Source organism: Lutra lutra, chromosome 10 (assembly GCF_902655055.1).
Source record: "Lutra lutra chromosome 10, mLutLut1.2, whole genome shotgun sequence".
Taxonomy (NCBI): domain Eukaryota; kingdom Metazoa; phylum Chordata; class Mammalia; order Carnivora; family Mustelidae; genus Lutra; species Lutra lutra.
Genome location: NC_062287.1, coordinates 114,409,920 through 114,437,095, shown reverse-complemented (window position 1 = coordinate 114,437,095; position 27,176 = coordinate 114,409,920). Strand labels below are relative to the sequence as shown.

At 62.5% G+C, this 27,176-nt stretch overlaps 3 protein-coding genes across 5 annotated transcripts; all 3 read right to left on the bottom strand.

Moving 5' to 3' along the window:
• Positions 1 to 1,025: 1,025 nt before the first annotated feature.
• SIGIRR (single Ig and TIR domain containing) lies at positions 1,026 to 5,247 on the bottom strand. Its single transcript, XM_047692705.1, has 9 exons — positions 5,102 to 5,247; positions 4,007 to 4,205; positions 3,443 to 3,576; positions 3,183 to 3,323; positions 2,658 to 2,801; positions 2,292 to 2,394; positions 2,076 to 2,226; positions 1,652 to 1,841; positions 1,026 to 1,350 (listed from the first exon to the last, which is right to left on the bottom strand). Exons 1-9 carry the CDS (start codon positions 5,106 to 5,108, stop codon positions 1,187 to 1,189), a joined length of 1,233 nt encoding a protein of 410 aa, XP_047548661.1. The 5' UTR covers positions 5,109 to 5,247; the 3' UTR covers positions 1,026 to 1,186.
• On the bottom strand, positions 5,183 to 10,173 carry LOC125079226 (uncharacterized). Its single transcript, XM_047692706.1, has 4 exons — positions 9,635 to 10,173; positions 6,967 to 7,123; positions 6,271 to 6,408; positions 5,183 to 5,269 (listed from the first exon to the last, which is right to left on the bottom strand). Exons 1-3 carry the CDS (start codon positions 10,111 to 10,113, stop codon positions 6,343 to 6,345), a joined length of 702 nt encoding a protein of 233 aa, XP_047548662.1. The 5' UTR covers positions 10,114 to 10,173; the 3' UTR covers positions 5,183 to 5,269; positions 6,271 to 6,342.
• ANO9 (anoctamin 9) lies at positions 10,173 to 26,470 on the bottom strand. Of its 3 annotated transcripts, none has more exons than XM_047692702.1 (24): positions 26,358 to 26,470; positions 20,310 to 20,384; positions 20,095 to 20,220; positions 19,747 to 19,892; positions 18,511 to 18,557; positions 18,328 to 18,386; positions 18,175 to 18,248; positions 17,865 to 17,999; positions 17,605 to 17,701; positions 17,409 to 17,469; positions 17,217 to 17,299; positions 17,028 to 17,132; positions 16,779 to 16,940; positions 16,657 to 16,693; positions 16,337 to 16,448; positions 13,438 to 13,495; positions 13,230 to 13,327; positions 12,973 to 13,112; positions 12,682 to 12,834; positions 11,782 to 11,929; positions 11,132 to 11,233; positions 10,965 to 11,058; positions 10,737 to 10,849; positions 10,173 to 10,637 (listed from the first exon to the last, which is right to left on the bottom strand). In XM_047692702.1, exons 1-24 carry the CDS (start codon positions 26,361 to 26,363, stop codon positions 10,610 to 10,612), a joined length of 2,259 nt encoding a protein of 752 aa, XP_047548658.1. In that variant the 5' UTR covers positions 26,364 to 26,470; the 3' UTR covers positions 10,173 to 10,609. The 3 variants fall into 3 exon arrangements, with proteins under 3 accessions (XP_047548658.1, XP_047548659.1, XP_047548660.1); XM_047692703.1 differs by having other exon boundaries at positions 16,845 to 16,940; XM_047692704.1 differs by lacking the exon at positions 16,337 to 16,448 and having other exon boundaries at positions 16,686 to 16,693.
• Positions 26,471 to 27,176: the final 706 nt, after the last annotated feature.

Genomic DNA, 27,176 nt, shown 5'->3' with positions numbered 1-27,176 from the left:
CGGCCAGTGCTGGGAATAAAGGTGGTCATGAACACAGCCCTGCAATTTTCTTCAGCCAGCCCAACCTGGGGGCCCAACCCAGGGATACAACCCAGTGTCCCCGAGCACAACCATGCCTGGCCCTGAGGGAGCTCCCGCCCTGAGCACACCCAGAGGCTTCTCTAGGTCAGGAGGCCCAGGACAAGGAAGAGAGAGTAACCCTTGGGGAGAGCTGGTGAGAGTGGAGGGAATAGGGTAGACGGCAGAGTCAGCCCTGATGCCAGCTGAGGCCCAGACACAGCAGAGCTGGGGACCTTGTGCAGAGGAGTGAGCACTACTGGGAGAGCTGCGAGCTCTCCTGGCTTTGGTGTCACCTGCTGGGCTGTCCTCTTGTGGCACACGCACCCAACACCCTGCCTCCCTCGGCCTGGGGGCTCCTGGCCGGGGACTCGCACTGTCCAACGGAGTCCTGGGATCCCACGTCACCAAAGCAGGTCCACTCTATTTTTATAACAAAAGACTTCTTCCTTAAAGCTCAGAACCTGGGGGCGCCTGGGTGGCTCAGTGGGTTAAAGCCTCTGCCTTTAGCTCAGGTCATGGCCTCAGGGTCCTGGGATCGAGCCCCGCATCGGGCTCTCTGCTCAGCGGGGAGCCTGCTTCCCTCTCTCTCTGCCTGCCTCTCTGCCTACTTGTGATCTCTCTCTGTGTGTGAAATAAATTTAAAAATCTTAAAAGAAAAAAAAAAAAAAAGCTCAGAACCTGAAGAGTAAGGGGCCTGCCCCTCCCCCAGAACCTGGCTGGATCAGAATAGGGTAGTGGACAGTCATGCCCCCAAGCAGACAGATCAAAGAGGCTACTACAGGAGACGTTTCTGAGCTGGCTCAGGAGGGAGGATGGACGACAGGACAGCAGGGACAGCCGGATCTGTGACGGAGTTGAGGAGCCCGAGGGACACTGACGGTGGAGACGGAAGTGAGGGGTGCCCGCTCAGGGGCTGCAGACCCCCTTCCGGACCCAGGAGAGGAAAAGAGAGGCTGAGGCCCAGGCAGGATCTAAAAGGACTTTATTTTCTGGCACAAGGAGGTACACTGGAGCAGCTCCCTTGCCTGAGGGTCTCAGGGCTGGTAGTCCTGCTAAGAGGAGAAAGATCCCAGCCCACCCCACACCCAGCGGTCCTTGGAGCACTTGCTGTTTGGGCCGGTGGGGGCTACACGTCATCCTCAGACACCAGGCAGTAGAAGTCCGTGCGGGCGCTGTAGTTTCGGGAGCCGAGGTCTGAGACATCCACTTCACTGCCCCGGCCCTCTCCCAGCGAGACCGCACTGGCATGTGGTGGAGCTAATGACTCCCCAAAGACGGGCCCCCGGACACCTGGGATGAGGGTAGCATCAGGCCTCCGGCTGGGCTGCCCACAGCCTGGCCCACGCATGGGGGTCCCTCCCTGCTCACCCTCCTGCCACGGTGGCATCTGAGGTCCTGGAGGTTCCCAGGGAGGCCCCAGGCCCAAGTGCCCCCCAGAAAAGAGGCAGTGGGAGTGTGCTATGGCCTGCAGGGAGGAGTCTCTCCACCCGGACCCCTGTCTGGGCTCCTCAGCCCTGTGGACCACCCCCCACACACACACCCAGCCCAGACCAAGCTTCTCCGGCTCAGGGGTGGGGCCAGGGGAGCCTACCCAGGTCCCCCTCGGGGTCGGGGTCCTGCTCCAGACTCAGGGTCCCGCGCTCCCGGACGCGGCCTTGTGCGATGAGCATGGGGTCTTTGTCGTCCTGCAGCCGCGTCTGGGGGTCTCCCTCCGCGGCTCTGTACCGCACCTTCCGCGGCAGCGCCAGCTGTAGCTCTTTCCAAAAGTCTGAAGACGGCGCCTGGGGGCCAGGATGGGTCCGTTAGCCTGGCCACCCCAGAGAGCACCCCTGGAAGGAGCGCTCCCGTCTCAAAGGAGGCCCCTCTTCTGGGCAGCAGGCCGCAGGGCCCTCCCCCACGCGGTCGCGGTCCCGGTCCCAAACCCCCAGAGCAGACAGCGGCCCGCGGAGGGGCCCCCTCCGGAGCCCGGAACCGCCCGGCCCTACGCCGGGCCCCTGCCCGCGCCCTCTCCTCACCACGGAGCCGGGCCTCCAGAGCAGCAGGGTCACCAGGTGGCGGTGCTGGCGCAGCAGGCGGAGCGCGGGGTGCGCGGGGTCGCGCCTCTGGCCCTCGAAGGTGATGAAGATGGGTCTGCGCGTGAGCTCCAGCAGCCGGCACAGGCCTTCCCTGCGGGGGCGGGGCCGTCAGGGGGGCCGCGGCCGGGGGCCCACCCATCCCGGCGCGGGACCCACCGGAAGCTGTGGCTGCACCAGGCCCGACCGAGGAAGGCGTCCGACAGCACCACGATGAGGCGCCGGCAGCGGCTCAGGTTCACCAGGAGGTCGGCGGAGGGCTCTGCGGGAACCGGGCGTCGGCGGAGCCGGGGCGGTGGGGTGGGGGTGGGGGGGTTGGGGCGGGGCCATGGGGGAGGGAGGGGCCCGGGCTCGAGACAGGGAGGGGCCTGGACGGGGGGCGGGCTCGGTCCCAGAGAGGGGCGTGGCGGGGCCCTGGGGGCGGGGCCCAGGGAGGGAGTGGCCCGGGCTCGAAACGGGGCGGGGCCTGGACGGGGGGCGGGCTCGGCCCCAGAAAGGGGCGGGGCGGGGCGGGGCCCGAGGTACCGGCGCGCGGTAGGAGGTCGCGGTCGTCCAGGAAGAGCTTGTAGCCCCGCCGGCGCTCGAGCTGCGGCTTCAGGATGAAGTTCACGAATTTCCGGTCCTCGGGGCTGTCGCTGTAGGAGACGTAGGCGTCGTAGAGCTTCCCGTCTGCGGACGGCGGCGGGTCAGCGCTCCGCTTTCGAGGCCCGGGCCCACCGCCCCCACCCTCCCGCGTCTTCTAAGCTCTCCCCACGTGCGTGCGGGGACCAGGCCCTCCCGCCGCAGCCGCACCCCGCAGATCCGGCACACGCGCCCGCAACCCGCCCCCGGGCCGCGCCTAGACCGTCTCTCCAGCGCTGGACTTGGGCCGCCCTGCCCGCTTCTGCCCACCTCGCCCCTCTCCGGGGCTGTGTGCTCGGCAGAGCCTGCGGAGGGCCGCCGCCTCCCCGCTGCAGACCTGCAGACCCGCGCCCACCCCTCACTTGCCGGGGCAGCTCGCCCACCCTGATCTGAGCTCATGCTCCCTCCTTGCCCATCAGGCCCGCGCACCGTTCATCTCCACCTCCCCGTAGGCGTCCTGGTACCAGAGCAGCACACTGAGTCGACACTTCATGTAGAGCAGGGCCGCCAGGAGCAAGACCAGCAGGACCAGGAGTGAGGCCAGCACCGCGGCCACGTGGCCTGCTGGGCCTGGGGACAGAGCCACAAGCCTGAACCAGTGCCACCCCCACCCAGCATCCTCCCAGCCTCAAGGTTCCGCAGGCCCCCTAGGCTTCCCTTCTACCTTCCGCCCACTGTACCCCACTCACCAGCTCTCCAAAGGGTGAAGGGGGAGGAGCTGACATTCCGGATGGAGCAGGTAAAGGCCCCATAGTCCTCCGCACGAGTCAGGTTGACCCCCAGAACACTGGACACAAGCACCTCTGAAAAGTTGTTTTTGACCCTGGGGAGATCAGACCCAGCCCTCTCACCTGGGGCCTGAGAGCATCACTGGATGCCCCTGGACCCCACCTATCAGACTTAACCACAGAGGCTGCAGACATGGGCTTCCCGAGCAGTCCTTGCCCCGCTAGCTAAGAGAAGTGGCCAGAATATGGTGGGGGTGTGGCTCTGTTTGAGGATAGTCACCCAGATCCTGGGTCTGGATTTTGGGGGTCAATGCCTAATTCAGGCTGTAGGATTGTGCTGGTACGCATGGTCCTGGGCTGTCTACAAGGTACATGTCCACAGGGGCCCCCTGTCCCTGCTGTCACTAACCCTTAGTCTGTGTCAAGAGTGGCACTCTGCCCATGTCCAGGGGGTTATGGACCAGGGTTCAGGTGGCCGTGGGTGTGACCGGGGTGGTCACCTGACCCTGGACTTCCATCTCTTACCAGGAGTCTTCATGGAGGTCATAGTGGCTCCCGTTGCCCAGCGGCAGCCTGTCTTTCAGCCACTGGACTGAGGGCGGGGAACAGTGAGGCCCAGAGACCACCCAGGCCGTGCAGTTCAGAGCCACGACACTGCCCAGGGCAGGCTCCAGGGCCTGGTTTCCAGTTGGCGATAGGAACTCAGGGGCCCTGTCACAGATGCCTACAGAGAGAGGACCCAGGGGTTAGCCGTGCCTGGAATGCTGGGCTCCCCCCAACCACAGATGGTCTGTGGGCCAGGAAAAAAATAAGATGTCTGTGCACAGGTCCCACAGGGGACAGGGCTTGTCTTCCCCCAGGAGCAGCTGACTCTTGGGTGTTCTGCCTGCTCTTGATGTGGCTGCTCTGTCCTCAGAGAGGACGCTGGAAGGCGGGGGCCAGAGTCACAGCAGATCTGACCCCCCCAGCCCCATGGGGGCCCACCTGGCTGCTGCTCACCCAGCCAGGACATGAGCCCAGCGCCCACATGTGCTGTGTAACTCTGTGGCCGACTGCTGCAAGACCCACCCCGGGTGAGCAGCTGGGTGCTGCCCCCCTTACCCCGCCACTTCTGCTGGGGGAGCTGCCCCAAGTGTGAACGCTGAGCAGGCCAGCACTTTCCACCCGGAATGGGGGCACGGGACTCCAGGACCCTCTCCTCCTGGTCATGGGCAAGCTTGCCCTGCTCCCTGAGACCTAAATGTTCTGATTTTCAAATCAGGGTGAAGAGTCCTAGTGGGACATGAGAGGAGACCCCCATCATCTTGATGGGGTGGTCTCTTGGCAGCCCACATGTACCCATCCTGCCCCTGGGCCCTGCCACCAGCTCCCATTCCCAGTGTCCCCGAGCTCTGCTGACCCCCACGACCGTGGTAATGGAAGCTTTGGGCCAGAGAGAGCTCTAGGCCTGTCCTAACCATGGGGTCAGGACCTCGGGCTGTGTAGGAGGGGCAAGCGTAAGCCTTTGTACCCCTGGCTGGAGGCCAAGCCAAGGGCCCCAGCAATGTCACAGCGTGGAACCAGCCTGAGGGACAGGAGGGGGAAGTAGGGCCCGTGCCTGTCCCTCTTTGACCCATCTACCTGCCATGGTCTGGCTGGGGCCTCCTCGAGGTAGGCTGGTCACTGGTGCCACCCCCCGGTTCCACGGGGCTCCTTGGATGAGCAGACGAGTCCCCCGGGGGGCCGGGCGAGACTCACTCTCTGTCTTTGTGGATGGTCAGTCAGGGCACCAGAACGGGTCAGAGGCTGCTGCCATCCCGAAGGAGGAAGTTAAACAAGAACAGGGTGAGTTAACATGTAACTTTGCACCGGCGGCCTCCCGATGCTAGGGACGCCCATACAGACAGCATCACTTGGAACACGTCGCCCAGGGCTGGAGCGGGCACAGCAGGGAGGGGCCCTTGGATGGCACTGCACCTGTCCCAGGGCCACCATGAGGGCCCAGGGAGGGACCACAGAGGCATACCCTGGCAGCCCTCACGAAGGTGGGAGGTGGCTGTGTTCCCACTATCCCCTGGGATGGTGGTGCCACATACAAGGAGGGACACAGGGAGGGCCGTGCTCACCCAGGCCGTGGCAGGGGTTGGGGGCCTATGAAACTTGCCCATCCCCACGCGGTAAGTGTGAGCTGCTGAACTCTGAGCCACAATCTCACTGTAGGGTTCTGTCCTAGCCTTGTCCGTGTGTGTGGCTGTGTGGACATAGCAGCCCCCAAGGCCGAGCCAGGACACAATCATGGAAGCAGGAGGGGACAGCGGGGGCCTGGCTGGACTGACTCTGCTCCGACAGATCGCATGGGTCCCACCTCCTCTTGGCATCCCCTCACCCGTTTGTCATTTCCAAAACCAAAGACTTTTGTCCACATTGTCTGGCTCTCCAAGGGCAGCCCCCACCCCACCCACAGGTGACTCTTCTGTCCTACATGGGGGCTAAGACCACTCCCCATCCAGCTGCGCAGCAGCCACACATGCCTCCTGACACAAAGAGCTCTGCAGTGATGGTGCTGGAAGGAGGGGCCCAAACCCCCAGCGTCAGAGCCTTCACGGAGAGCCTCCCTCCTGGACCCCCGGAGCCCTGCGGCCACCCCCTCCCAGGTGCCCAGGTTCCCCCAAGGGTCCCAGCAGGTTCTCATAGAGCACTGATTCCACTCCTGCCGCAGGCCATCCTCCCCACTCTACAGGCCCCGGGGCTTCACAGGGATAAGTCTCAGCCTCCCCACCATTCCTTCTGCGTGATGACACCGCGCCGACCTGGCCCCGCCTTGCCACAGCCAGAAGCCCTGGGTTTGGCTGGGATGGGATCTCCTTGGGAACTGGGGAGCATCAGCCGGGGAAGTGGTGAGGGGTTTCCTTCCAGAAGCCCCCCGGTGAAGCACAGTCTTGAGGGTCCTCGAAGCAGGAGAACCAGTCCACTGGGGGGCTGTGGAACACTGGGCAGCCCACATACCCCACCCCAGGGTGCCCAGAAGGACATGCCCTCAGCTGGGCAGCTCCCAGGGAAACCCCTGCAGCAGCCCTCCCACCTCTTCAAGCTCAGAAGAGCCCTAACCCCTGGAAAGGCAACCTTGAACCTTCCTGGAAGTTAAGGCCCAATGACACATCCAGGGACAGGCGACCCCCGCCTGCACCCCACCCCCACATCATCTCTCTTGCACACCCCATGCACACACACCCTCTCCCCACACACAGCTGTGCTAAACTCCTGTCTTGGAGTGTGTACCTGCATGCACACTCCCCACACCAGCACCGTGGCCACACACACACACACACACACACACACAAATACACATCCTTGCAACAGCTCCCACCAGGTGCGCAGCCACCAGCATCTGCACGAACCCCACACGGCACACACCGTCCCTGAGCCCGGCCCCTGCTCCTGTGGCCTGTGGCCCGTGGCCTCCGGACAGCCTCCTGCCCGCCCTGCTCTGATGGACACACACATACCATGCCCACACACATTGCGGGCCTCCCCTCAGCCAGGCCTGCCTCAGAGGACCAGCCTGGGGTTCGAATGGTGTCCGAGGATGAGTGCCCAGGCTCACGCCGGGCGGCGGGGCTGCTGTGGGAGTACGCGAAGTCACCTGGTTCCGGGTCTCTCCTCCTGGGGGGGGATGTCGGTCACTGAGGTCATTGACGTGTGCTTGGGGGCAAACTCTTTGCTCCACAGGGCCCCCAGCCCGGTCTGCGACACCACAGCACCAGGACACATCACCGAGCACAGAGAGGACCTGTCTTTTGTTTGTGTGTGTGTGTTAATCAGAACTTTCCCTGTAGCTTCCTGGCTTTGCAGTCACATCCTCTCCTAGACCCAAACCCCACCCAGGCAGCCACCAACCCCCCAGGCTGTTAGTGGCTCTCGCCCCGCCCGCCCGCCTTGCTTCTTCCTGTAACTCTGAGTCAAGCGGCTCCTTCCTCTGGGGCCCACCCCAGCCCACCCAGGCATCAGACTTCCCGAGGCCCCGCCTAGGGGTGGACAGGGCCTTGCAGAGGGGCTGGAGCCCAGGGGGATGTGGGTGGGGGTGCTCCCAAGGAGACACCCAGGGGGATGTGTTGTGCCCACACGAGGAGACCCAGTGGGACAGTGTGGCCGGCTTCCCGAACGCTGCCGGCGATGCTCCCCTCGGGCTGGTGGGGGCCTGTGGGCTGCTCCCCCTCACGCCAGTGTGTCTGAGCTGTGACCTGCCGGGGTATGGAGGGCGCTGCGCAAATTCCTGCCAATAATGGGGCCTTGAGCAGAGCTTTTGGGCCCCCTCCCCATCCAGTTCCCCCATAGAGTCCCCAACAGTGAGCAGTTAAAAGGGGGCTGTGGTATCAGATGGACCTTAGTTTTGGGCTGGGATGGGAGGATAGTCCCCCCCCCACACACACACCCTTTTCCAGATAAGGAGGTAGAGAAAGGCCTCGACAGAGGCTCCTGGGCTCTGAGCCCAGGTGGAGGGCAGCCATCCTCTCCCTTTGTCACCACTGACTTCCCCGCCCAGACTGACTTGGGACTCAAGGCCCAGCAATAGGGGGGCTGGTATCACCACCCACAGAGATCGCGCAAGGGTCCCCTTCAGGCCCTGGCCCTGTTCTCACCTGCCCAGGCTCAGAGGCCCAGCAGTGGGTCCTCTTCAATATCAGCTTTCCTGTGTCCTCAGTCTGACCCTGTCCTGGTGGCGCTCTGCAGCTCCCCCCACCCCCCGTGGCCCTCAAGACCTTGAATGATGGTGCGTCTTGGGTTCAGGGCCCCACAGAGCCGCAGGAAAACCTGACTGCACACTCACCCCAGGGGCCTCGGCTTCCTGGGTGTACACTAGCACCGGCAGCAGCCCTCCTCCAAGGTGCTCCTGGGGCCCTGACGCCCAGGTGACCTCCCACAGCCGTCAGGGACCTGCATGGAACCCCCGGGGGCAGAAAGCAAAGAGCCCCTCTCGAGTTCCTGCCAGGTGGCCTCTGCTCTGTGTGTCCCCCTGCGTCACCAGCTTGCAGCCATGACTCCCTTCCGTTGTTAATCACCTCCAGGCCCACCCTCCAAGGTCAGCGCCAAGAAGCCCATGTGGCCTTAGGCACTGTCCCGAACCTCTCTTCCGAATCCAAGCCCCCTCTCCCACCCACACCGCAGTCTGCCCCACAGCCCATGGTTCCTGGAAAGCTCCAGCTCCCGAGTGCGTCCTGGCTTGAGCTGTGCCCCCCGCCCCCGCTTACGCGGCGGGAGGTGATCTCCCCATTGCCCACCCCTCCGCCGCCGTCTGCTTTGCTGCTTCGCACCCCATCGTCTCTAGCATCTCCTGCTCATCTGGGACGCGCTGCGCCCCCGAGGTGCCTCCCGCAGGCGAGGGGCTCCGTCCCGCTCCCCTGGGGCCGCAAGGGCCCTGTTCTCCTCCACTACACACCCCACCTCCCGCTGTCCGCCTTTCGGAGCGGAGGACCAGACTTAGTCCCCCACCCAGCAGGTGCAGCGAGCAGGCTGGTCGCGGGCAGGCGCAGAGGGTGGGGACTCGGGTGGCGAGAAGGGAGCTCGGAGGCCGAGGCGCTCACAGAGAGCGGAGGGCGGGTTGGGGCGCGCACGAGGGGGACGTGGATGACAGGTCGGGGTGCGCAAGGGGGCAGCACCGGTGGTGGGCAGGCCTGGCGCTGCGGGTCTGGGACGCAGACGGAGGGCGGGAGCGCGCACGGAGAGCAGGGGCGCGCGCATGACAGTAGCTCCGCCCGGCGACCGGCGCCGCGCTGGGCTCCAGCCGGGTCCTCGGTGCACCCCCCGGGCCCTGGGAGGCCCGGATCCGAGCTCCGGGCAGAGGGAGGGTCCCCGCGCGCCTCGGCGTTCCTCCTCCCTCCGCTGAGCGAAGGTCAAGAGGAAGCCACTGCCCACGTCGGGCGGAGCGGGAAAAGCGGCCCTTGCCTCCACCCCCCACCCCCGCCCCGCCGCCAGCCCAAGGGACGCGGACAAACTCGGGCTTCCGGGCGACGGGGGCAGCCGGCCGAACTCCGAACCACTTCCTGCGGGACCGCACCCGCCGCGGCCCAGAGGCTCTTCTGGGCAAGGGGCACCCTGGCTCCCAAGCTGCAAGCCCAGTCCTGGCTCCCGGGAGCCAGCGACCTCCACTCAGCCCCCTGGGTCTGAGCCACTCACCTGCAGCCAAGAGCTGGGGCTCGCGCGACCGCGGGGACGGGCCGTCTCACCTGGGCCAGGTGCGCAGCGGCGACGAGCCCGGCGGCGGCAGGTGCAGCCCCGCCCAGGAGCCAGGGCCGGAGGGCGGACCCAAGAGTCCCCCTTTGCGCCCAAGTCTGGCCCTTAAGACTGTCCTGCTCGCAGGCGTCAGGAAGCCTCGGAGCTGCAACCACCCCGCCTAGGGGCACAGGGCCAACCAGCCCGACCAGCCGGAGAGTCTTGGACCCGAGGGACTCCTCACAGTTTCCACTGTCCCCAGGGGCACCTTTGGTGGTTCTGCCCCTCCTCCCCAGTTCTTCCTCCAGGAAGCCTGCCTTGACTCCTGCCCCAAACCCCAAGTGCGGGGAGGGTAGGACCTCAATAAAGCACCCCTCACTTGGGAGCCCAAGGAATGTTGAGAGGAGGACCAGGACACTACCACATTCCAGACCTTTCCCCATCTGGACTCCAGTTTCCCATCTAGCCCTGAGGACAGACACAATCCACCAGTGGCCCAGAATCAACAGAAAAAGTGTTCATTTTACTCTAGAAAGTTCTGTAGACAGAGGGGAGCCAGAGAGGTGGGGTCAGGGTCCCCTGGCCGTCAAGGAGGGTGATGGGGCAGGACCTGGGTCCCACAAGTCAGAGGGAGGCTCAGAAAACGGGGCTGGTTTCCCTGTGTTGTGGCCGCTTAGAGGCACCCCCACCCCAGTTCTGTGGGTGGCAGGGGTCAGTTCAAGCTCAAGTCAGGGCTGTCCCAAATCTGAGCCCTACCAGACGGAACCGGCCTCGCAGACCCCAGCCTGCTGCTCACAAACACCTCACACACACACTGGCCCTCCAAGACCCCACATAGACACAGACTTGCCCACATGGACACCAGCCTCCTGGGACCCCGACATATGGTGTGAGCGGGGCAGCAGCAGGAGGCACTGGCGTCTCCCAACGGGCTCCGGGCTACACCTCTGTGCTCCTGGAGCTGGAGCTGCAGGCAGGAAGGGCGTGTTGGGGGTCGGGGCCAAGGCCCTCCCTCCAGCCCCCAGGCACCCCAGTCTGCCTCCCTCCATCAGATCTGCTTCCGCACTGCATCTTCTCCCGGAGCATCTGGTACTTCTCCTCCAGGACCTTGTTCTTCACGGACTGAGGGACGTCAGGCACGAACCAGGCCGCGATGAGCTTGATGCACAAGGCCACGTGCTGGGGGGCAGGGCACAAGGACTGGCTGGAGAGGTCAGGACCCACCTAGCAGGGGCTTCGGGGTGTGGCTAGAGAGAGCTGCCCACCCCCGACCCCTCCCCCGGGGCTGGCCCACCTCAAAGAGGATCAGGAAGACCAGGCGGATGGCCAGGAGGACCCAGAACTGCTCTGATAGGCTGTAGTCCTGAGCATTGCGGTAGTCCCGGTACCTGCGGTGGGGAAGTCACGGAGGTCAGGAGCCAGATCATCTGAGGATGCCCGTGGGGGAGGGGAGATCCAAACCTGCACTGGGTCACATTCTCCGAGCCTTCCGTCTGGATGGGGTCCTGGAAGTCCTTGGTGTAGAACACAGACAGGCTGTGGTTGACGTAGCCTGTGAGGCAGCTGGGGGAAGGGAGAGCAGGGGCAGGTGAGGGCTGTAGTGTGGCCCCTTCAGGCTCGCAGGGTGATGCATAGCACAGAAGCGAGAGGGCCGGGAAGGGAAGGGACTCAGGGTGCCCCCGCCGGCCTTCCCCACAGGAGTTTCGGGGAGCCGTCCAAGGGCGAGGCCTGGAAACCCGTCTGTAGCTACAGCCGACCCTTGGAGGGTTGGAGGCGCCAGGTAAGGAAACTCTCCTGTCGTCTCCTGGGGAGCAGCCCCAAGGGTCTGCCTTTGGGAGGGAGTCACTCTGGTGGGGTTTGCTCAGGGAACAGCTGGTTCTGGGACCTTCCTTCCGCCACCAGGGTCCCACCACCGCTGCGGTCTGCAGGCTGGTATAGGGGGCAGGGCCACCCCCATGCTCCGAATCATGACAACCGCAGACCCTCCTGGCAGCATCAAGCCCTTCCCCCAGGGTCCCCTAGGGCTGAGCCGCAGTTTTCCAGGGGTTTTCCCAGGGCCAGTTTTCCCAGGGGTCTCCAGACAGTCTGAGGCTCCCCCAGCGCCCCCTTACTCAACAGTGGGCTGGGCCCCCGTTCGGCACGGGCCGTAGTGATACTTGTACGCCACTCGGGGGATGAACTCGGACGTGAAGGCGATGACCATTCCATTGGCAATGACGGCCAGCACGCCGATGGTCTCCAGCACCTGCAGCCAGGTCCCTGGGCCACAGCAGCGGGGTGAGGCATCTGGCCCGTCAAGCCCTGACCCTCCGGCACCAGCAGCCTCACCTCCAGCCCTCCTGCCCAGGCTGGGAGGCTCAGTGCTCGGGGGGACCTGCTCACCTCTGCCTGTGCCACTGCTCATGGCAGCCATCGGCAGCCTCTGCTGAGGCAGACATGGACCAGGAGGGGCTCAGGTCTCCCCTGACCCCCATCTTCTGCCTGAAGCCCTCAGCTGCCCCCAGGTTTGCTCCACTCCGGGGTCAGAACCCCTTAACCCGGGCCTAAGACTAGGGCCTCCCCTCCTACTCCTACTTATCTCTCCCTCTGCCCATATCCAGCATCCCACCCCCTCTGCCCTTCCCTGACACCTGGCCATCTCAGAGAGGACAGTCTGGGTGACAGAAGCCACATCATCGTCCTGATCTTAGTCCCTGCCCCCAGCTGCTGGACCCCTCCCTCCTCCAGCTCCCTAATCTCAGAGCCCAGCTCTTCTGCCTGGGCCCCCAGGGGGGCCACCGTTCCTTCAGCTGGCTCCCGCAAGGTGCACGCCAGCCCTGCCTCTTCCGAGCACCAGCCCCCTCAGGCCGACTCCCAGCCTGGAGAAGGGCTGGGGGCTGTCTGGGGAGTGAGGGGGCTTGTCTCAGAGAGATCATTTCAAGGAAACCGGCATGATCGGGTGCCAGCAGCCCTTGCCGCCCCATACCCAGCCAGAGGGCCTGTGCCCCTTGCCACCCAGTCGGGCCCCTGACCGATGTCTTTGGCCTTGCGGGGCACCAGGCGCCGCTGCAGCCTGACCATCTTGATGGCGTCCAGGCGGATCTCCACGAGGTTGCTGAAGAGCGCGAGCAGCGGGGCGAGCGGGAAGGCGGCCACGAAGATGGTGGTGAAGCCGTACTGGATCACTGGGGGGGTGAGGCTGATGGTCACTGTGCTCTGCGGGGCACACCCCGCACCCAACTGCCTGCCCCCGCCCACCAGGCCCCCAGGACCTGCCCTGCAACTGGCTGCTGATGGGCCCGAGCCCCGGCCACCCCACGTACTCATCTCCATGAACTCATCGAAGAGGCTGAAGGTGCCAACTGGGTTCAGGAGGTAGTTGCACCACAGGTCCCTGAGCTCGGGCTCCCTGGACGCACGGCCCAACCTGAACCGCATGAGGCGCCACTTGTGAGCCAGCCACCTAAGGGGCGATGAGAACAAGTGGGGAACAGGGCAGGGTGCTGGGGGTGGATGGCCTGTGCTCACGAGGGCTCCCCGGGGTGAGGCGGGCACCGGAACAGCCCTGGGGGGTCCTCACGGGCTCAGGTACTCCACACAGTTGCTGAGTGTCTGCTTTAGGCCCATGATGATGGCCATCTGCAGGAACAGGTCCATCATGCAGCCGCTGAGATGGCACTGTGGGGGCAGGGCTGGAGGTCAGGTGTGGGAGGCAGGGCTGCGGGACAGGGAGGCTTGTGGGGAGGGAGGTGAGTGGCAGAACAGCAAGGTGTCCAGGACAGACTGACCTCCTCCAGCTTCCACAGCCCCGCCAGGCGCACAGACTTCCCGGGGTGACCGTTGATCCTAGGAAGGACAGTTAGGCTGGAGGAGGGGCATGGGACGAGGCTTCTGACTGGGTGGGGTGGAGCAGAAGAAGAGAAGGGGGAGTGGGGCAGTAGAGAGAAGGGAAGAGTGCCTCGCTGCGGGGACACAGAGGCTGTGTCCTGGAATCTCGGCCCACACCCAGACGCACCCCTGCACACGCACTCACACATGGGCACAGGTGAAAGTCCAGCTGTCCACAGGCTCAGACAGGTTCCAGACAAGGCCTGTCAGGAGTGGCCTCAGTTTCCCCCCACTGAAACTATGCACATAGCTTAAAATCACCTACTTTCCATTACATGATAAAAAATACAAACTATATTAAACCAGAAGTCAGGCTTGTGGTCGACGGTCAGGAAGACAGGCTCACTTCTAGGGGCTTGGACCACTGAAGAGTCGGATTGCAGGGTTGGGCCAGAGGACCCCGAGACCCCGCACTGTCCCTTCCCCAGCTGAGCTCCAACCAACAGTGACAAGTGTCCTTCTGCCTCCAGGCAAGAGTCGAGGGACTGACAGAGCAAGAGGTCCTCACGGGAGAGATGTGGCCCAGAGCAAAGCCACTGGCACACGCCTTTCTCAATTATGGACAAGTGACATCTAGGGAAAGCCTTTAACACCAAAATCAGAGACCAAGTAAAGAAAGTGCATGACCCCCCCCCAAAAAAAAAGAGCATAAAAGGAGCTTGGAAGAAACAGAAGTGATACCAGAATAGAAGGGAAAAATGAGGCAAGATCCTCAGAGAAGACAAGCCGTGGCGTCCCGGTGCCACGAAGCAGACACCATGGAGGAACCGTGCCGAGCGGCCCTGGAAGGAAGAGCATAGAAGCGTGACAGTCAAAGGGCTGGAAAACAGAGTCGAGAAAAACTCACAGAATCTGGAACAAAAATGGGAGGGAAAAAAAGCAAAGGAAACTAGATAGTCAATGCAGAAGGTCCGGTCTGCAAACAAACAGAATTCTAGAGACGGGAGCAGAGGGAACCGAAGACACTAGATGTATAAGAATCGCTTGGAACTGAGGGACCCAAGGCTCCAGGCCCAGCAAGTGCCTGAGAGTTTCTTTCCACGTGACTGATACTGAGTCTACACGGCAGGCCTGCCGCAGGCACTAACTCAGGGACATCAAGCCCCTGTGCCCCCTGTGGTAGAGACAGGGAGCAAACATGCGCATGGGGCCAGAGGGGACGTGGGGAGCCTGGGGGACCCAGGTTCTGGGCTGGACGGTGGAGCTGCCACGTGGAGGAGGGAGACTGAGGACAAGCCTGTGGGCACGGTAAGGTTGGGGTGCCCAAAGGGCATCTGAGGGGAGCTGAGAGGCAGCTGGACCTGGGAGTCTGGACTCCAGGGAGAGGTCTGCAGACAGGAGTGCGGGCCTCACTGGTGGGTCTAGATGGTGTTTGAGATGGCGCCTGCAGTCCTGGGAATAGATAGCAGCGTGTTGCGACATTTAGAGGCTGGGAGAAGAGGAGAAGCCGGCATCGGGGAAGGCTCGAGCAGGATCCGGGAGGAGGAAAGCAGGAGCAGGGAGGATGGGTCGTGGGGCATGGTGGGAAGAACATTCCTTGAAAGGAATGGGACAGGATGCTTGTGTGGAGGTGGAGATAATCCCGGACCAAGATAGGTGCTGAGGAGGCAGAGGGAGAGGAGAACTGCTCCAGCAAGCCCAGGGGAAAAGACCCACCAAGACACCCCGCTGAGAGGCTTCGGAGGACGGCCTCCCTGAGATTAGGGTTGTGCCTCCAGCACAGGCTCCGTCAGGCCCTCAGAAAGAGCATCCGCTTCCCTCCGTACCCCTCCTCAGGAAGCGCCTGGAAAACCGGGAGTCTCCTCCACGGCAGAGAGCCAGTGGTTCCCAGGACGAACAGTGCCGCACAGCCCCAAGGGGAGGGGCGGTCACCTAGAGGGCGTCTCCAAGGACAGCCGGGGTCTGGGGACTGCCTCATGCCTTTGAACATGCTTGGAGGACTTGGGCTTAAGGTTCCGCTGGAGTTTAAAATTCACTGGCAATATGCGTGTGTCTTTTGCAATTTAAGCAAATACACAGAAAGAACAAATGCAGCAATTATTTTCGTCAGAACAAAGTTCAATGTGTTAAACCAAAAAAATATTCATTTCACTTCTAAGACAGAGCAGGGGAAGTCCCTGTGAGCAGCTTTACCAGGCCCAGCATCGGAAATCAGCCCGACGTCCACCACCTGAACGGATAAACCCCAGCGCATCCCGCAAGCCAAGGCTCATGCTGTGGTTTTTTAAAAACGAGGACTTGGGCGCCTGGGGTCTCAGTCACTAAGCATCTGCCTTCGGCTCAAGTCATGGTCCCAGGGTCCTGGGATGGAGCCCCATGCTGAGCCCTGCATCTGGCTCCCTGCTCAGCAGGAAGCCTGCTTCTTCCCTCTACTGCTCCCCCTGCTTGTGTTTCCTCTCTCTGTGTGCCTCTATGTCAAATAAATAAAATCTAAAAAAAAAAAAAGAAAAGAAAGAAAGAAAACGAGGCCTCACCCCCATGCATATATAGGCCATGCCCATAGTACGTTTCAGCACCATGAGAGGATAAAATTATGTTCAGGACAAAACGCTGTATGTCAATAGGTGTGTGTGTGTGTCCTTGAATGTGTGAAAAATTCTGGGAAGACCCACACAATGGTTATGGGGTCACCTCTGGGGATGGGGAATAGAGAGTTGGCGTCCCTGTGGGATTCCCCCACACGTGTTTATATTGGGTGTCTGCTTGCTCCGAGCATGAGTTTGAGAATGAAGATGAGCGGGTATCCCCACTTTAAAGGGAGGACTAGACGGTGCACGAGGTGGAGGGAGGCCGCCTCACCTGCCCAGGATGAAGGCGATGTAGACGAGGGACGAGAAGTGAGCGAAGAACTGGAGCGTGAAGAACTTGATTGTGAACTTGCTCTCGCGCTCTGAGAAAGTCCTGGGCTGCTCTAGAATGAGACGTGGGGCTGTCCCTCACCTATCCCTGACCTGTCCCTCTCCTGACAACTCAGGGACACCCGCAACCCTCACCTGTCTGCCAGGTGGGAGAGGCGGTAGAGGCAGCAGGAAGGGCTCCCTCCCCTGTTTGGGGATCCAAGACCCCAGCCCTGAACCCTCCTGTCCCTTTTTGCCCTCCTCCCAGGTCCTTCCTCTCACCAAAGTCACAAAGCTTGAGGGCCACATACTTGTTGATCTGCAGGACGACCAGAAAACAGAGGGCTTACTTTGGGCCTCAGGGGAGGCCCTCCCCCACACCCCCTCCATCCCCACCCAGCCACCTTGGTCATGATGAGGATGACTACATAATGGACCAGGGCCCCGGTCACCACCACGGCCGTGGTCACCTGCTCTTCTTGGAAGAGCAAGGCGGAGTTGAAGAGGGCAGCAGCCAGCACACGGTAGACCACCAGGAGGTGGGCCATGCCAATCATGAGGCAGATCTGTGGAGGGCCAGCCGGGACAGGGCTCCTCAGGTCGGCTGTCCCCGGCCCTGGTCTCCAGCCCCACTCCGGGTTCTCCGGGAGTACCATGAACAGAGACAGGACGAGGATGACCGAGCTTCTCAGGTAGGAGTGCTGGTGTGGCCGCAGCTTGTAATCAGGGCAGTTAATGAACTCAAGCGCCATTTCCTCCTGTGGAGGGCATAGACACACCTCAGACGCCGGGACACCTGCACCCCGCGGGAGACAGGCCCCTGGATCACCCCACCGCCTCACCTGGTCCTCGTCCCACCCGTACAGGTCCCAGTGCAGGACCACCCGGGCGCGCTGCCGCTTCCAGATCTCCAGGAACACCGTGGCTGCAGACGGAACCAAGAGGCGACACCACGTGTTCCTGCGGCTGGCGCCATGGGCGCAGGGGGCAGGATGGCCCCGGAGCCCAGGCTGCCCCCCAAGCGCCCGACTCACCCCACAGAGCCATGAAGATAGCAAAGACCACGGTGCCCTCGTTGTCGAAGAGGTGCGTGAGCTGCGCAGAGGGGCGCACCTATTGCGGCCGGCCCTGCCCGAGCCGGGAAGGGGGAGCCCAGCTCTGCAGGGGCAGACCCTCAGCTTCCCCTCCTCCAGGAAGACAGGCTGCAGCCGAGCCCCCGGGGCGGCAAACCTTGGCAAAGGTGCAGGTGTCCGAGAGCTGCTGGTACCTACGGCTGTGGTCGCCGCGAGGGCACAGGAGGACGTCGTGGGCCTCACAGATCTCCTTGCTGAGGGGACAAGGACCGGGCTGGGGGCGGCTCTCCCCAGACCGCCCCGCCCCCGCCCGCTCCACCCGCCCGGCCACGCCCTGGCCGCGCAGGCCACGCCCTCGTCCGCCCTCGTCCGCCCCCGCCCGCTCGGGCCACGCCCCGGCCACGCCCCCATCCCCACCTGATCTGGCTGGCGTTGAACAGGGAAAAGCCGCTCAGGAAGACGATGAGGCCCACCACCGCAGCGGGCACCAGCATGTAGGTGTACCAGCCGAGCCAGGCGAAGTACAGGGCCACCTTCTCGCCAAAGTAGTCCCTGGGGGCACAGCTGACCCGTCAGGGCCAGCCCCACCCGGGTGCCTCGCCGGCCAGTGCCCGCTTGGGGTGTGCCACGGGTGGGGGCGAGGGGTGCACAGCATCCGTGTGTCTGGCCGAGGAGCACAGACACATCTGTTTGCAGGGGGCACGGGTGATTTTGGGGGCATTTTCACCTGATGTCATCAATGGGCTGGCAGCGGACCATGTTTCTCCACCGGGCCCAATTCTTCTTCAGGCCTTCCTCCCCCTGAGCACCAGGGACAGACAGTGAGATCTTCCGTCTCTGTCCGGGCCTCCTGCCCTCTCCAGGCAGGGCCACCCCTTACCTTGTGCAGGGCGAATCTGGTCTCAAAGACACCACTCTTCAACAAATCCTCTAACGTGTCTGGTGGTCACAGGGAGTCGGGTCAGAGGGGAGCAGGGGTGAGGGGGAGCCCTGCCCTGCTCTCCCCATGTCAACACCCCTTCCGGGGCGCCGCTGCATAGGCCACCTGCCATCCTGTCCTTACCACCAGTAGCCGTCTTGCTGTTTAGTACAAAGTTGACAATGCGGATTCTGGAACACAAGAGCTGGTTCAGGTTGACTCTGCCTGACCTGGGTGGACCCCACCTTCTATCTGGCCAGGTCCCAGGCCCCTCTGTGTCCTGGTGGAGCCCCCAGCCTGCCTGCCTTGACTGCCTGGCCAGAGCCCAGAATCTAGGACTCACCAGGGAGCTCTTCCCCTGACCCTTTTGAGTCCTCCTGGGGCCAGCTGCCCCATGACTCCACGATGGGGCTCCCTTGGGGGAAGGCCCTCCTCTCGCAGTGCTGGGTCCTGCACCATCCCCTCCCAGATACTGGGTCGAGACCCCCCCCATCATACCCCCCACCTGGAGGCCCCACACAGCCAGAACACACCCTAGGCCTTTAAATGAACAAATAAATCCTCATAGCCTGTGAGCCATTTTGCCTATGGGGAGACGGAGGCTCGGACAGGTTGAGAACCTGCCCAAGCCCACAGAGCCAGGAAGTGGCACAGCCAGACATTTGACTGCAGAGCCACAGTCCTCCAGAACATCTTCCTGTAAGACATGGTCCCTCTAATGTCCCAGGACACTCCCCAGCCTGCTCCTCCCAGCCCCCACCAAGGTGCCTCTAAACGACCAACCACTTGCACCTCCCAAAGACCAGCCAGTTCTGCATTCGCAGGAGTCCTCCGCCCCCATATCCGAATTCCAGGAGCGTTCTTGGCCAGTCTGCAACTGACCAGGCCCCAGCTTAGCTCAGAGGGGCCTGGGCAGAGGGGAGGCAGGTGACAGAGGAGGGATGGGGGGAGGGTGGGTGGGGCGGTGCTGGAGGCTGGACAATCAGTGGGGAAAAGGAGGTGCTTGGAGAGGAGAGGCTTGGGTGTGTGGGAGGCCGGGGACAGATGTCTGTGGAGGGACATTTGGTCTAGAGCGGGGAGGTCCGGACCCACATTCCAGGTCTTGGGGAGATGACAGGACAAAGTGAGGAGAGACAGCCGGGAGATCTTCCTGGCCTGTCCAAACCCTGCCCACCCTTTAGGGAACGTGGTCAAATGCAACCTTCAGAACACTCCATGAAGCGAGAACCGTCTTTATCCCGTATCACAGACAGACATGGACACTGAGGCACAGAGCTCTGTCCCTGGGACCTCTGACCTAACACCGTGCCTGCAAGTCCTGTGGACCAGAAACAGGAGGGCCGCGGTCCTCCTGGCCCCAGTCCTTGCCCAGCCTCTCACCTGGTGGTGGCTGGGACGGGGGTGGGCCTGGTGGGCTGCACTCTGGCGGCAGGACCCTCAGGCTCCATGAGGAGAGTGTGGTACAGGTCAAAGATCCTGCCGTCTGCTCGGATCCCAAAGAACACCTTCTCACGGTCCTCTATCATCTGGGGGTGGGAGGGAGCTTGGGGACCTCCTCTCCACTTTGGAAGCACCCCCCTTGGTGCATGGCCACTGGCCTGTCCCTTCTACTTTGGGCACAAGGCCACAGCCATTGTCCCCAGACCCCTCCCCAGGACACACCTGTCCCCTGACCCCAGCAGCTCTGGCCCCCTGCTCCACACCAAGGCAGGCCCTCTGCCAGCCCACCTTGTAATGGAAGCCCTTTCTCTCGAGCTCCTCCAGGAAGTGCTGCTGCCGCCGGACCTGCTCTGCATTTCTCTGGGTGCAGCGGTCAGCCACGAGGACATAATCCCACCGCTCAGGGGCCTCAGTCTGGAGGAAGGACGAGTAGGGCTGGGGCTGGCACAGGGCACAGGCCAAGGGTGGGACTGAGTCTGGCTGGGGCCCCGGGGGAGACTCACCTCCCCAGGCCTGATCTCCATCAGCAGGAAGCTGTCGCCTTCAGTCCCAGTCAGGATCCTGAGTCTCTCCTCTCCCTGGGGGCAGAGGGTAGAGGAGGACAGGATGGGGCCAGCAGCACAGCACCTCCTGGGCCAGTGCTCCAGCCCCAAGGGGGAAACGCAAAGCTGGGGGGCAGGACCACAAGAGAATAATAGGTAGTTCCAGGTGCGGCTGGGGCTCAGTGCTAGGACACCGTGGAGGGCAATGGGCGGGGAGGCCCTGGGTGACTCCCACAAAGATCTGTTTAGAAACATCAGCAAAGGGGCACCTGAGTGGCTCAGTGGGTTAAGCCTCTGCCTTCGGCTCAGGTCATGATCTCAGGGTCCTGGGATCAAGCCCCACATTGAGCTCTCTGATCAGGAGGGAGCCTGCTTCCCCCTGCCCCTGCCTGCCTCTCTGCCTACTTGTGATTTCTCTCTCTCTCTCTCTCTGTCAAATAAATAAATAAATAAATCTTAAAAAAAAAAAAGAAAGAAAGAAACATCAGCAAAGAGCTCCTGAAATCCTTCAGAAGAGACAAGCAGCAAATAGGGCCTCACAGAAGTGGAGGGTGGGAGAGCAAGAGCTACAGGTCAGTGGCCCGGAGCCGTCACCTTCTGCCCTCTCAGTCACAGGCATGTCAGTGGCCTGACAGCGTTGAAGTCAAAACAGACTCCCCATCATGCACGAATTGGGGAGACAGAACCGCACATCCTAGACCACCCAGCCCGGCCCATCCGGCCCCAAACACAAGGGAAAGGTCCTCACAGTAGCTTATTTCATGTAAAAATCGTGCAAATAATCCTAATTCCCACTGGAGGACTGAAGGCACCGCGCAGCCCTGCACAGCAGAAAACCTCCCAGCAGGAAGGAGGACTGGCAGCCGCCACCCATGGCCCCCAGGGACCCACGGGACACGGGTCTGAGTTTAGAAAAAGGAAGTCCAGGGACACTCCTGCAGGAGTAAGTGCTGTAGGTGCACCAGGACAGACAGACGGGTGCTGAGATCGGGGGCAGAGCCTTAACAAAGGGACCAGCTATGTACACAGCCTCCAAGCCTCTTCCCACCGTGCCACTGTCCAACTCTCTGGCACAGCCCTGACGGGTGTCACGAGTCCTGGCCTCTCCTCGCCTCCTCCCTGCAGACCTGCCCTCGTGGGCTTCATAACCAGTGAAGAACGTGTGGGCGGGGAGAGAAGCCCAGCGATGGCCCCCGCCCCAGGTGATGAAGGTCCAGGTCTCCATGATATCATTTAGCTGTGACCCCCTCCCCCGCCGCCGCCGATAGGCTGTAACCCGGTAGTATGTAGCCCCCTCCCTAAAACAGAGCCCTTTCTCAGCTGAAAAGGCCTCAGACTCAAGAGTTAGGTGGGGGCGAACAAGGAGGGACAGAGGGACTGTCACAGATGGGAGGAGGCTGGGGAGACGTGAAGGTAAATGCCGTCCGGGATCCTGCACAGACCCGGGTCCAGGGCAAGGACGCCAGTGGCAAAGCTGGTGCCATCCAAGTCCAGGCGGCCGGGTGGGGCTCTCCGTGCTGACCAGAGCCCCGGGGCGATGGGGCTGTGGCGTGAGGGGGAGTGAGGCAGAGGGTTAAGAAAGCCTCCCGCTATCTTCCTACACTTCCCAGTTGTCCTACAACCACACAAGTGGGGATAGGGGCAGGGGCCTCAGGCTTCGCCCACTCTTGGCACGTAGGCAGACAGCAGGCTGTGAGGCTGACCCACAGTGCCCTGGGCCCCATTGTGGGGGCACTGAGCCACTGAGGGGTGGCGGTGCAGGACGTAGGGGACAAGGACAGATGGTCAGGTCACAGGCTGAAGAGGAGACACCAGCTTCAGAGCCCAGAGCCCAGGTTGCCCACACCGTGTGCCCTCAGGCCTGCCCGCCCCTCCCCACCTGGTTGCAGGAAGCACCCCGTGGCCCAGTGCAGCGCTGGGCACGCTGTGTGCACCCATGAGAGGGTCCCCGGCTCGCTTCCCAGCTGGCAGCTCTCCCGGGAGGCACAGGGATCCAGAGTCCCAGGGCTAGGGTGCGGCTGACACACTGGGGGGCGGGCCCACCAGAGCACCCCATTTCGCGCCTTCTAGGCTGGTAAGTTCTGGCCCTGCCTGCCCCTCCGTGGGCACTGGGCTCCTGCCATGGCCTCCTGCCAGGCCACCACCCCTGCTCCAGGGCTTGGGAGCTCAGAGCAGCTGGTGGCTGGGTCTCCTCTCCAAGCTCCCCCTGACAGGACTTCATCCCCGCTGAACCGCCCAGCTACTCCCTTTTCCCTCCACAACCACATTCCACCAAGCTCAAGGCCTGCCTCCTTCAGAAAGCCTCCCTGGACTGCTCCAGCCAGTCTGGCCTGGAGGGCAGCCAGCTAAGAAGCAGGCTGCCCTGTCACACTTGAATTTAAGATACACAGCAAATCCTTTGTAGTATAAGTATGTCCCAACTGTGGCATGGGACACACTTGTACTAAAAAAGAGATTTTTAATGTAAAAATTGAATGTAACTGGGTATCTGGTTTTTATTTGCTTCAAAACCTGCAACCCTAGTCCAACTCCCCAGCCACACCCATAGGCACAGCAACTACTGGCCCCAGGATGGGACCTGGGTCTGCCCACTCTCCCTCTGTCCCAATTGCAGAAGACAGAAAATGGCGTCCCATGCCGCCATGGGACGGCAGGATCTAAGCCCCCCGGTGCCAGGGTCTTCTGAAGATGGGCCTGATACAGACAGCTGCTCTGTGCCCCAAGGCCTCTGGCGCTCCCGCATGGCTCATCAATTCTAAAACTCCTGCCAGAGGAGGAGGAGAAACCCGCTGTTCACAGACTTGCAGGATGGCAGGGGGACCCTGGGCTGAGGTGCCTCTGTCCCCATAGCACGCAAGGAGGGCGTTCAGGTCACCAGTGTCGGGTCCTGTGGCTTGCCTACCATGGGGGCTTGGTAAGTGTTGTCCTGGGGAATTGGTGAGTGCCACCGATGGGCAGGAAAGACCTCATGTGCTTGACTTCGGACCTGGAGGAGGCTCTCCCTGTCTCCCTGCCCAGCCCCGAACTGAGCTCCTCCAGCAGAGACAGCAAGGAGAGACCCCAGCATCAGCATGGGCCTGAGGCTGAAGACCAGGACGAGCAGGGGAGGGAGCCGGGAGCCCAGGGTGGGAAGGAATGACACAGGGATCCAGGCAGGCGAGGGAGCCTGGGAAGAAGGGCCTCTCCCAGAGCATCCCTCCAAGGCCCAGCAGTGGTGGGGAGGTGGGCACCAACTGGGTCACAGAAATGAGGCCACTGGGCCTGGTGAGCTGTTGATCCGGACCACTCCTTTCCCCACCAGAGACACTGCACACCTTCGGAACAGTTACCCAGAGCCTCTGGGGAAGGGCTGACTTGACCTCCTCTAAGGGTTGGCATGTGATCTGGATGGTGGAGAGTGATGCCACTGAAGGTATGTGATGGGCACTGACCATGGATCTTGGCCACTGCACAGAGGGACCCCTGTGTATACTGGTCAGCCCTCGGCAACGGGCAGGCAGCCACAGGAACAGCCAGGTCACAGCCCGCCCCCCCCAACCAGCTCCAGTCCAGCCACCCCTTCCCGGCAGCCGGACCAGGACCAGGTGCTGAGAATCTGCTCCCCATGTACTCTGGGCTCACCATCCCCAAGGTCACCTGCTGCACACAGATCCCCTCTGTGGGCCATGGCCACAGCCACAGTCTCCAGGATCAGGCTGTCCCTCAGTCCATCTGTTCTCTAGGGTGAGAGACCTTTACAGATGGGGACCTCGTCCCCACCTCCAGCCAAGGCAACTGCTCAGTGCTCCCTGAAGCAAGGAGTCTGGGGTGCCTGCGTATCCGTCCCCCAGGCTCTACCTCCACGGTGCTATGTGCACCCATTAGGCTCCCAGCCCCCAGGGCAGGGACAGGGGCTGTCCCGACACACTTAGCCTTGGAAATCCCAGCCTTCCCTGCCCTGTGCAAGCCTCAGGCAAGGTCCTGCACAGATGAGGGGTACAGACTGGGAGACCCTATTGTTCTCCCTCTAGTCCTTCCAGAGTCCACCCCCCTGCAGGCCACACGCCTAGTGGGCCAGAGCCCAGGGCTTAACACAGGCCAGAGTCCCAGGGGGCTCGCCCACTAGTTCCCAATGAGGGGATTCCTGGAGACACTGCAGGCCCCAGGAGACACTCCCTCCACTACAGCACAGAACATGAAGGGGCAGAGCTGGGGGAGTCCTGCCCCCGTCCATCCCTTCCCAGTGTGGCCCCATCCCCAGTGGGGCTGAGGACACTGCTGTGCAGACGTGACTGTCCCCCAGCTCCTGAGCAGAGGGTCTACACGGAACACACATGTGTGACATTACCCCAGCAGCCAAAGGAGCACATTGAGGCCTCCCCTCACTGCCCATGGCTCATCTCACCCTGAGGTCACACTGTGACCTCTGGCTGGGCCCCATGAGCACCCTGCAGTTTCCTCATCCCGCAGGGGACCCTCCTGCCCCCACCAAAGTGTGTGGACATAGAGCAGCCCACCCGTGCTCCCTCAGCATTCCTGGGAGATGAAAATATGCATGCACAGGACCCGAGGGGTAGCACGCAATCAGTGTCCAGGACCCGGTACTCAGGACCTCCCAGAAATTCAGGACTCAGCACCTTCAAGGACTAGGTAGTGAGGACTCCTGGGGACTCAGCACTCAGCATTTGAGCTTAGCAGAAGCATAAAGAACAAGAGAGCGGCCAGAAGGTGAGGCTGGGGGTCGGCAGGAGCCAGGCATGGAGGCTGCTGGGGCAGCTGGGGCACTTAGTCCGCTGGGGGTCATGGGGAGCCGTGGAAGGGACTGGAGCAGAGAAGGGCGCGCTCAGATCCAGCCCGGGGCTGGAGGCCCAAGTCCTCCTCCCTGCTGTCTGCTCCTACATCGGCATACGTCCCTTTCTTTTTCTTTCTTTCTTTCTTTTTTTTTTTTTTTTTTTTTTACTTGAGAGAAGGAAGGAGAGAGTGAGCAAGAGATCACAAGCAGAGGGCCCCAGGCTTTCCGTCAAGCATGGAGCCCAGTGCAGGGCTCGATCCCAGGACCATGAGCTCATGACCAGAGCTGAAGGCGGGTGCCTAACCTCCTGCGTCACCCAGGCGCCCCTGCACATGTCCCTTTCAAAGCCTTGATTCCTTGCCTCAACCAGACCAGGTGCTGCCCCCCTGCCCCAGGCACCCCCAAGTCTGTCCTTTACCTGAGCTTGGGACTGGCAGGGAAGGAAGGGGCTGACAGGGCTCAGGCTGAGTGAGGTCTGGCCATAGGCCAACCTGAGCAGCCAGGTGCCAGAGCTGGGTCTGGCAGGCTGAGGAGGCGGTGGGCGAAGGTAGAGAGAGAGGCCACCTGCTTGGCCCACACCTGGGAGGGCCCTGGGGAAGCTGAGTGGGAGGCTGGTTTCACTCTCCACCCCAGCACGTGCCTCCTCCCAGAGCCAACCAGGGCCAACCAGCCACCCCAGCCTGGATGGCTTCTTCCTTGGCAGAGGGGAGAAAGGATGTCTTCCTAGGATGTTTTCTTGCCTGCTTCCCTGGGGGTCCACAGCCTCCTGCTCTGCCCCCCAAATCAGAACCCAACAGCCCCCCAGTCAGCCCCCAACCTCTGCCTGGGGGAGGACTGAGGGAGCAGAGGGCTCAGCTGGCCACCCTGGGCCTTCCCCAACCCTAAGTCAGCCCATCCTGGAGGCCAGAGCCCCCTTTCCCTTTGCAGGACAGAGCTGCAAATTCTGGGGAGGGACACACTCTTCTCATCTCTGTCTCACACAGGAGCAGAGGGCCTGACCTGGGGTCCCCAGTGTCCCTGGCTGGGCAGGAGGAAAGCTGCCCTCTGTCTTGCTCCAACCCCCAGCCTGCCCAGGGACTCTGTCTGGGCTCTGGCCACCCTCCCCTCAGCCTTTCGGGCTACAGGGAACCCCCACAGGTACTTTCCAGGTAATCCTGGCAGGGCTCCACAGGTGTGGAGCAGGGCGGGGGAGGGCCGTGGCCCGGCCACAGGTGTGGACCCCCGCACGCTGGACTCACCTGCATGCTGGCCCCGGAGTCTGGCTAGCCCTGGAATCTCGCTAGGGGCTGGCATTTGACTGGAGTGTGGCAGCCAAGCCAACGGGCGTAGGGAGAGTCCTACCTGACTTCCGCCTGGGACTCACCCCTCCCTCCTTCCTCTCTCCCGCCTCCCTCCTCCCCGTCCTGCTCCATGTGAACCTTCTGCAGGCACACCCCAGGCTGGAAGGAATACCTCTCTCCTGTTCCCAGGGACCTCCGACGCCTTCCTAGGGACTGAGTCATGTGGGGACCCTTCCCCACACCTGAGGGCGTCACCCTCACCTGCGGGAAGGATTCCCCTGTAAGATGGAGGTAGACTGGCCTCTCCCTCCTGGGGGGAAGCAGCATGGGCAGGGCACACGAGGATGCCCCAGCATCCCCCGCTCCCTGCTCACCTTCATTCTTCCAGACCGCAGGACACACTTGCCCTCCAGAGCATCTGGCCCTTGCCTCCCACCCCACCCCCCAAGTCCAGTGTTGATTCCCTTAGAGGAGAAACTGGGGCAGGGAGGATTGAGGATGAGGGAGACCCCAGGAAGAAACTCCCACCCTGAGCCGCTGCTTTGTGGACCCCATCTGGGGGAGGAGGGAGCCGGCCCTGGGCTGCAGGGACCCTGTGCTCTAGGCAGCAGCTGGGGAAGGCTCTGGATGCCCCCCGCAGCAATGTGGGGGGCTCTGGAAGTTGCTCCGAGGCTGAGGACGCAGGGCAGTGGCTCCACAGGACAAGGCATATGGAAACATGGAACGGTATGAGGGGGCACTCCTGATGTCACAGGGGGCAGGGAGCGCCCCCAGGGT